This window comes from Alosa pseudoharengus, unplaced genomic scaffold, assembly GCF_046254945.1.
Source record: "Alosa pseudoharengus isolate Yale_2024_CS ecotype anadromous, Long Island Sound unplaced genomic scaffold, YU_APseudo_1.1 YU_APseudo_1.1_scf_5, whole genome shotgun sequence".
NCBI classification, from domain to species: Eukaryota; Metazoa; Chordata; class Actinopteri; order Clupeiformes; family Clupeidae; genus Alosa; species Alosa pseudoharengus.
This window is the reverse complement of record NW_027468837.1, coordinates 12025649-12034698: the sequence shown is the minus strand read 5'-3', so window position 1 is coordinate 12034698 and position 9050 is coordinate 12025649. Positions and strand designations below refer to the sequence as shown.

Genomic DNA, 9050 nt, shown 5'->3' with positions numbered 1-9050 from the left:
CACGGTTTTCAATAAAATATATTACTGATAGTGGAACAGAGCACAGCTGCAATGTACAAAATACAGGTAGACATGATCAATATATTTATATTTACAAAACAACAGAACCTTTGCCATAAAACAGTAAAGTCCATATATGTGTTATAATACTAATTAGAAAAACATGTATTAGATATAAAATGAAACATGTTATTCAAATAAATATCCAAATAAAATGAAAGACAAAAGAAACACTTATCCAACCAAAAGGGCCTGTTTTTTCGGCTCCCCAATTTGGAAAGTGAGAAATGTACATTCTGATGATATCATGTCATACTTCCTCTCATAGTCTAGTCTGATGGTTAAACACAGCATTGAACTAAAACACTGGGAACTCTGTCCATGGACGGGCCAGAAGCATCAGTGGCATATCAGACGCTGTGTGTTCTGCTGCTAGGATGTGCTGTGCTTGGGGCTGCTTGGGATGAGATGGGACGGTCATCCTTGTCTTTGTCCTTGTCAAACTCGACAGTGTTGACTCCTTCCAGTCAGTGACCACCGGAGATGGACAGGCAAACAGAGCTTATCCAATGTTTTGGGACATCACAGTCTGTAATTGACCATGTATAGGCAGTAACACTGACAGTATAGTGCAAAATAGACAGAGCTGCATTTTTGTTTTGTGAACAGTACAACAGATACAGACAATCAGCAGGATAACAAAAAGCAGCAAAAATAAATATCAAAAAGTTCATTTTCATCTGTATAATCTGTATAAAAAGTCACTGGGTCTAGTTTTTTTTTCTTTTTTTTCATTTGACCAGTAGTCTGCAGAAAAAAGGCCTCAAGAAATGCTTTTCTTGTTTGTTATTCACACAAGCGACTCCATGCTCACTGCAGGGTGGTCTGTGATGACTGCTATGCCGTTCCTCTCGGCATATATGGGCCAGAGTCCATTGTCTGTGCAGCTGACCAGACTAAGCATAGCCTTGTAAAGGTACTGATACTGTTCCTAATAAAGACAGACACAGAAATCATGGCTCAAACATCTTCATGTGAAACTATAAACATTATTAGCATTGTCAGTGGTACTAGAGAACAAATCTAATGTAAGTGCATAAGAGTTCAGCTGCAGATCAGATTAATCACATGCACTAATGTGTGAATAAAGTACTATACTTGTAATAAAATACTATGACTAAAGTCGATGTTTTCATATCAAAAGCTGTGCGTTCATACTCACGATGTCCGTGAAGACGCCAGGCCTCATGAGGTTGATCATTTTGGCCACCTGATACACATCCACAGCGTTCTCACTCTCCATCTGGTCGGACAGTGTGGTCAGAGCACAGAGTAGGCCGGCCGAAAATGCTCCATACCTGCAACAAGACCCCATCAGTGTCATCCAAACGGAATGTAATTATGGATACGGTTATGGTTACTTAGCAGACACTTATATCCAAAGTGATTTACATTCTGATAACAGTAAACAATAACAGTAAACAATACGATAACATTGTAAGAGCATCAATTAAAGTAAACAACCAATTAAAAATAAGAACCACAGTGAGAGCAACAGTTTTGGGTGGAACCACCTCTACAAGCTCTTATGGACAGGATTGTGCCTAATCACATAAAGGGTCTTCAATTTACAACTGGATTCTATTCATTCTGGATGACATTGGGCTAGTCATCAGCAGGGGTGACTATAATTATCAATGGAAAAGGTGTCGGAGCCACCCCTCCTTCTAACTTACTCGTCATGGACAATAGTAGGACCGTCTCGGGTAAGGGCCTCCTCTTTGATTATGTTAACCAGCTCAAACGTGTTGCTAATGGGAGCATTCAGGTCAGGCCATTTAGGACACTGGAAGTGGCGCACCTCTAATACATAGTCGTCCTGGGGAAGAAAGAAAGTGACTATCAGACGCACAGGAAGAAAGTGAATACACACACTGACCACATTCTTTTTGTCTGAATTATTTGGTCTTGTTTATTTCGCACACGTTTCAAGCACTGTAAAAAATGCTGGTATGTGCAGAAACACTGAAGACTTGGGTACCTGTGTAGCTTCCAGAATGAAGTCATGAATGATGATCTGCTCTCCACTGGAAAGGCACAGCCTGTCTTTGTTGATAAGGGTGACGGTGAACGCCATGCAGTTCATGGCCTCTTCTCGACTGGGCCAGTAAACAAACTCATCCTCAGTCTGGAGGGACAAAATTAGAGGCGTACACATCACCCTCAGGAACACAACTCCAGCTACTATAACAAACCATTCCAATCCTAATTTTTCATATGACTAAGACTAAAAACAAAAAATGCTATAAAGGTATTTCAGGGATGGAATTCATGTAGCATATGCTGCCGTCAAATGTTTTTTACTTAAAGTCCTTAACAGAAATGTGCAGTATATTTAAATGTATGCACACCAAGCCATGGTTGTCTGGAAGCATGACAATGACTTGAGCATTGTGGTCCCAGATCATCCTCCAAAAGTCCATAGTTGTGTGGGGTAAAGGATGCTGGGTGATGATGAACTCATTGCTACGGTGATAACCCTGTTCACATAATAGAAAGAAAATGGGAGAGAATAGGTAAGTGGAGAACATTGGGGCCACACTTCTTACTCTACTTGCATCATTATGGTCCGTAATTTGAATGATGGTCAGTCTAACTAAAGCCAATTTAATAACCGGGAAAAAACAATTTGCTTGATTTAACCCCAATGTCAAGACCTGAACCACATTAATGAGTCAGCTCAATACTCCCACCTGCCACATGATAGCTAAAATTCTTGCACAAGAATTCTTTTTGAGGGACTTTGCACTTTGCTCGCCTTTAAAATTAGGGCCCTCTATATCATATACTGTATGTGTGGATTCTACAATTGTGTGTAAAATTAGGGCTCTCTATGTCATATATGTGTGGATTCTACAATTGTGTGTACCCAAAACTAACTTACTAATTACTTCTTGTGTCAGATGGCACAGTGTGGTACATGTGGATTAGGCCAAGCACTAACATTGATAAAGCAAAAGAAAGAGAGGGTTGCGTGTGTGATCCCGTAAGTACCATGATGTAAGAGGCATTGATGTAGTCCGTGCCCTTCATGCCAGGAAGAGGTGCCAGTCCTACGCGTGCGCGCTCCGCTAGGACAGAAGAGAGCCAAACAACCAATTAAAAGCCCCTGTCTGTGAGAGAGATAACAAAGCCCACAGCTGAAAAATTTTGTTATCTCACACAACACTAAAACATCTGATTTAAACTCTACAGAGGTCCAGAGTTTTTCTTTCCTTTTCCCCCCACAATTTTTGTTAGAACATTTCTCTCCCCACTCAACCACCCCAACACTGGCAGGACCACCAAAGTCCCCATGTTTTCTGGAAATAATAATAATAAAAAAATGACATTGGGCTGCTGGCATAAGGGTTAATGAGGTAGAACCACTCACAGGGCACCACGGAGGAGTTGCGATTCTTCTCCTTGTTGTAGTCCTTCTGCGCACTGAAGCAGTCCACAAAGTGAGCGTTACACTGCATCACCAGCTGTGAGGGAGGGAAAGGGGAAGGAGTTAGTTAGCCTCAGGCATCTCTGTCTGCCCTTTAAGAACAAAAAAACGGACTAGACATCTCTCCTTTCCCACCATTATAATTATCCTGTTTCCATTCTGACATCCCCCCATGTTTTAGTTGAAAGTGTGCACTACTTTCACTGCAAGGCTCTTTCTCATACAAAGAACCAATCATTACAAAGAAAGGGTTCCGAGGACAAATGTCTGACACCTGCGTTTCAGGCAGCATTAAGTAGGCCCAGGTCTGTCTAGGAGTGAGGGGAACCTGTCAGGGCTGATTCAGCTGGCTGAGCACATTAACAAAAATGTAGGAGAGAGAAAGAGAGAGAAATTCAATTTTGGACAATGGAATGTGTCAGTAGGAACTACATATATTTAATCAGTAGCTGTATATAATATTGGACTACTACAGAAATCTATTTTCTGTGTTAAAGGAGATTTCCGGTGTGATATTGACCTAAAGTGTGTTGAAACATGATACCGAGTGTGAACGTATGTCTCATAGCCCTGCACTCCAAAATCTGGCGCTAGTTAGCCGATGCTACCAACAGCTTTTTCAATGGTGGTGCTTCGGAATCGGGCTAGCCATGCAAATAAATCACTGTTTTACACCATTTACGAGGCTCAATGTATCTCCACACTTCATTGGTAGACTTCCGAGGGCCCTGACATTTAAAACGAGACATTGAGAACTTTGAAAAAGCACTGGTAGTTTACTTACAAGACGATTTATACAGACAGTATCTTCACCAAGTTTAGCGTTTGCAGCCATCTTGAATTTAGTCACGATAAGTTGAGCGACGAGTAAGAATGAACAGGTATGATAAGGGATCAGATTCCAAAAATAATTCAGTGGAAATGCATGGATTCCAGTTGCTGCTACTGGAAGAAACTGGAATCCATGCATTTCCACGGAATTATTTTTGGAATCTTTCAAAGTTCTCAATGTCTCGTTTTAAATGTCAGGGCCCTCGGAAGTCTATCAATGAAGTGTGGAGATACATTGAGCCTCGTAAATTGTGTAAAACAGTGATTTATTTGCATGGCTAGCCCGATGCCGAAGCACCACGATTGAAAAAGCTGTTGGTAGCATCGGCTAACTAGCGCCAGATTTTGGAGTGCAGGGGACAAGCCGAGGTGGGCTATGAGACATACGTTCACACTCGGTATCATGTTTCAACACACTTTAGGTCAATATCACACCGGAATTCTCCTTTAATTCTATAAAACTGAACCACATACTTCATCAAATGGACTTGTGCTATCTTTTCTAGTGTATACATGTAAAGTAGACACTCGGCAGACTGATTTTTTTCATTCACATGCGAAAACACATTTCAGCGGGCCAAGATTCCTGTGCTCACTTAGCCTGGAAGCCAGCCGAACTTAGCCCCGCCCACAACATTTGAGGTTGGGAAGTTCGGTCTGGACTTGTTCCGTTGTGGAGCAACTATGCCTGAACCAGAGCAGTTAGGACCAGAAGAACTCCTGAACCGTTTTGTTCAGACTTGAAAATGCAACTGTGTTTGACAGAGGACAGATGTAGGTTGCTAGTGGCAAAATATTATAAATACAATGTCTTTGTAAATGATGTTGAAAATGTTTCATTCATCCCCCTAACAAAAGCTGTTGCTAGAAGGTAGATATTTAGATTTCGTCATCGCGTCTGTTGTAGAAGATATTGACAATGCAATAACTTTAAAAAAACGACTAGAAAACAATGGTAAGGCAATTGTGGAGAAGAAGGATGGTTCGGGTGTTTTTCCTACAGGATTCACCCCCTGTATCGGTTGAAACACGTCCCATAATCACATCCCAATGGAGCAGTATCAGACTCAAATTCTGACTAGAATTGAGTATGGCTACGTCAGGCTAGTGCTCACTCACTGTACATTAGAACTGTTCACTGTTCACTGACAGCTGAAAAAAAATTCTAACATCTCAGAGACGTTGATTGTTAGGTCCTTCTAACTGGGCATTATGAGCCTGCTCAAAGTACATGACAAATTGGAATACAGCCAAATTCTCAAGTTATTTGGGTCTGACTGAATCTGGGCAAAAACTCAACCAAACTCGCAGTGTCTGTCTCAGGGGCGCCGGAACGAGTTTCAAAGTGCAGGGGCCAGAAACCAAAAACAAATCGCCTGCTGTATTTTGTCTTTCTTGCGCAAAAAAAATGTGTGCGTTCGTAATAGCCTGCGTAATTCTGCTTCATAAAGTTGAATTAAAGTTTGCTAATTAACTAAAGCAAGACTTGAGTGATATCACACAAGGCGCACAGAAGTGAATTAAATTAAATAGGTAACATGCTTTATTTGAACATTGCAATACCCACCCAACAAACCCAGAGAAGGCTTAGTAGATGTTTCGGACAGATGACAGCACCTTGTAACCGATTAATAGCCCAATTCTCAGTTGTGCAATAAAAGCAGTATCATCATAGCAGTATTATCATATCATTGATAATCGTTCACATTTTACTATATGCTAATGACAACCACTGCCCCTCAGCTGGAGTTGCAGAGGAGTCTCCAAAGTACAGGGAGACAGAACGCGAATGACTTGAGTATGAATATCACACTTTTTGAAAAGGTGGAAAAAGATGAAGACAATGAGTAAAGGGCGAGGCTATGAGGAATTGTGTCTTGTTGCTGTAAAGGAGAACGCGAGAATGACTGCCGCTGACCCACGTAGGCTCACAAGTAAGAAGCATAAATCACCCTTAAACTGCATTAAGATGTCCACACGAAATGCAGCCTCCTTTTTGTCAGCAGAAGTTCGCATCAGCAAATGTGGTTTTGGGAAACGGGGACACAGAAAATAAAAATAAATAGGTTACCCTGGTCTATTTGAACATTTCTGGTAATCTTAAGTGATATCATACAAACCTTGAGAAGGCTTGGTAGCTTAGGCTACATGTTTCGGGTATCACGTTGCGCATGATATTAATTTAATCTCATGTCACGCAATAGGCTAAATGTGGTTATCCAACAGATTCATAACTTCAATAAATGCTCACAATTAATATAGGCTAATGACAACCACTGCCTCTGGAAAATAAACAAACAGTAGGCCTAGGCCGCAGATACATTGAAAGCAGAATTTGAAGCCATCCCGAGGTGACAGCTGGAGCTGTAGAGTTGGAGTCTCCGATGCACAGGAGGACATTATGCTTAACTCAGGAACTTTACAATACAATCAATCATACCAGACCAGAATAAATGTTATTGGATTTGGCTACATTTCAAATCCATCCCTCCACACATGTTGCATTGATTGAGAATGAACGTCTCAAAGTGGAGCTATATTAGATGTGGGCTACTACCGCTATAATGGTTCACACCTCTCTCCGTTTTTTGCGCGGAGGTTTTTTTTTTTTTTTTTCCGTGGATGATTTTGTTTATTAAAAGATATTTTGAGCCAAAAGTGAGGGGGGCATTGGCCCCCTGGCCACTGTGCTTCCGACGCCTATGATCTGTCTGGTTTAAAGCAAACGACAGATTTTAAAATCATAATGATTTTATTTAAGTCAACTTTCTAACTCGCAACTTGTATGTATGTGTGTGTGTGTGTAAGTGGTTACCTGGAACTGCCGCTCCATCTGGGACCTGTAGCTCATGTCCGGCGTGAGGAGGCTGCTGACATAAGCAGGAAGTTGCCAGACAGGCACCTCAGTCTCTGTGCCCAAGATGGCTTCCATCAGGGTGTCATGGATGAAGATGTACTGCTCCTGGGGAAGACAGGCATCATCAGCATTTCCTGTTTTCTTATCACTTTTTCACATGTGTGGAGAGTGTGTCAGAAGGACACATTTCTTCATTTTACTTCATATACTCAAAAAGCTGACTTTTTGTGGGTCATGTTGCAAACACACACACACACACACACACAAAAGGCAAAGGGAACCATGTTTCATGTCTTATTGGACTTTCTAACTTGAGAAGAGATAAGTTTCAACAGGAAAATTACCAGAAATATTAGTCACTTTTAAGCGTGATGCTAGCAGGCGAGATGCTAATGGTCTAATCTGATTCAATGATCTATGCTAGGCTGGAGCTAAAAGTGGTATCACCAGACTCACAGAACGGCTGGATGAACTGGAGAAAGGTAAAAATTAATTGTTTAAGTCGAGGGGAGGTGGAAACTGAGTGTAATTCCCCAAATGATGGAATATCCCTTTAAAATTGCCATGCATACCTCGGTCTGTACTAGGTAGTTGCGTTGGGTGCGGATGTGTTTCAGGAATCCCTGGACGTTAACGGTGCCTTTGTCCTTCATCTGCTTCAGCATACTATCAATGACAATGTATGTGCCGGTTCGGCCAACCCCAGCACTGGCGAGAGCAGAGGAAATAAATTATGCCTCCATAACATGGTTACGCGTTTATCAGTGTCAAACTACAAAATGCTTAGCTGGTAGGTACACTAAGCAATTTTTCCCTTTTACTTTGTAGCATAATAATGAACAACCCTTGTAGTCTTTTTTCAATTTCTCCCCCTAAAGCTATATCGATTTCTGAGTTGGGAGATCCCTGAAATCTAATTTTCAAAGCAGTTGCTCCTGCTTAATACCCACAATCATTTCTGATTGACAACATTTTACACCAGCAAAAAAAAGCACAGTAGTAAAATAGTTATTTTTCACTAGTTACTCTGAAACAGAATGCTTCTACGCTGAACTTCATATAATAGGATTTGTAAAGAAAATATATGGTGTTGGCGCAAAAAACGTGTTTGATGGACAGTAGCACAGGCCCTTATGCTTGAGTATCCACGTCAACAGAAGGAGATTGTCAATTACGAAACCAATGGACAGTAGAGCATTGGTGCTGTTTCCAATTGTAGAGAATAGGCCTAGATCTGTTTCTCATCTGCAGTGGGTTCAGGCCTTCTCTGTTTTGTGGGAGGTTACTAATATATTAGTCAGTCTAGCGGGTCCAGGCCCGGTCTCGTATAGCAGGTCCAGGCCCGGTCTAGTCTGGTGGGTCCAGGCCCGGTCTCTTATAGCGGGTCCAGGCCCGATCTAGTGTAGCGGGACCAGGCCCGGTCTAGTCTGGCGGGTCCAGGCCCGGTCTAGTCTGGCAGGTCCAGGCCCGGTCTAGTCTAGCGGGTCCAGGCCCGGTCTCGTATAGCGGGTCCAGGCCCGGTCTAGTCTAGCATTTATGCGGACAGCGCTACCTGCAGTGCACCAGGATGGGACCCATGCGGGATGTGGATTCGGCGGCGGCGCAGGAGCGTCTGATGAAGGTGAGGACGGGGAGCGTGTACTCCGGGACGCCCATATCAGGCCACTGCGTGTAGTGATACTGCACCACCGGACGCTCGTGAGGTCGGCCTTTCTGTCCCTAAAGAGAGGAAATGACAAACATACATCCAGCATTGTCAGATCATCACCATGCCAAAATGATGCACATGATGTCTATGGGCTTTTAGCCTAAATTACTTTTATTCTAGACTGTGTATATGAGTGACCAAAAAACAAGGAATTTTCCAAAAAT

The 9050-nt window shown here is 42.2% G+C and overlaps 1 protein-coding gene across 1 annotated transcript in view; it reads right to left on the bottom strand.

The window, feature by feature from the left end:
- The window catches only part of ca16b (carbonic anhydrase XVI b), a 71433-nt gene continuing 62383 nt past the window's right edge, over positions 1–9050 (bottom strand). Inside the window, exons 20-29 of the mRNA XM_076268286.1 lie at positions 8731–8897; positions 7751–7886; positions 7137–7283; positions 3434–3527; positions 3055–3131; positions 2412–2540; positions 2042–2188; positions 1737–1879; positions 1223–1358; positions 1–991 (exon numbers count right to left, since the gene is read on the bottom strand). Of these exons, the coding sequence (XP_076124401.1) occupies positions 851–991; positions 1223–1358; positions 1737–1879; positions 2042–2188; positions 2412–2540; positions 3055–3131; positions 3434–3527; positions 7137–7283; positions 7751–7886; positions 8731–8897 (1317 nt within the window). The 3' untranslated portion in view covers positions 1–850. The remainder of the gene's footprint in view (positions 992–1222; positions 1359–1736; positions 1880–2041; positions 2189–2411; positions 2541–3054; positions 3132–3433; positions 3528–7136; positions 7284–7750; positions 7887–8730; positions 8898–9050) is intronic.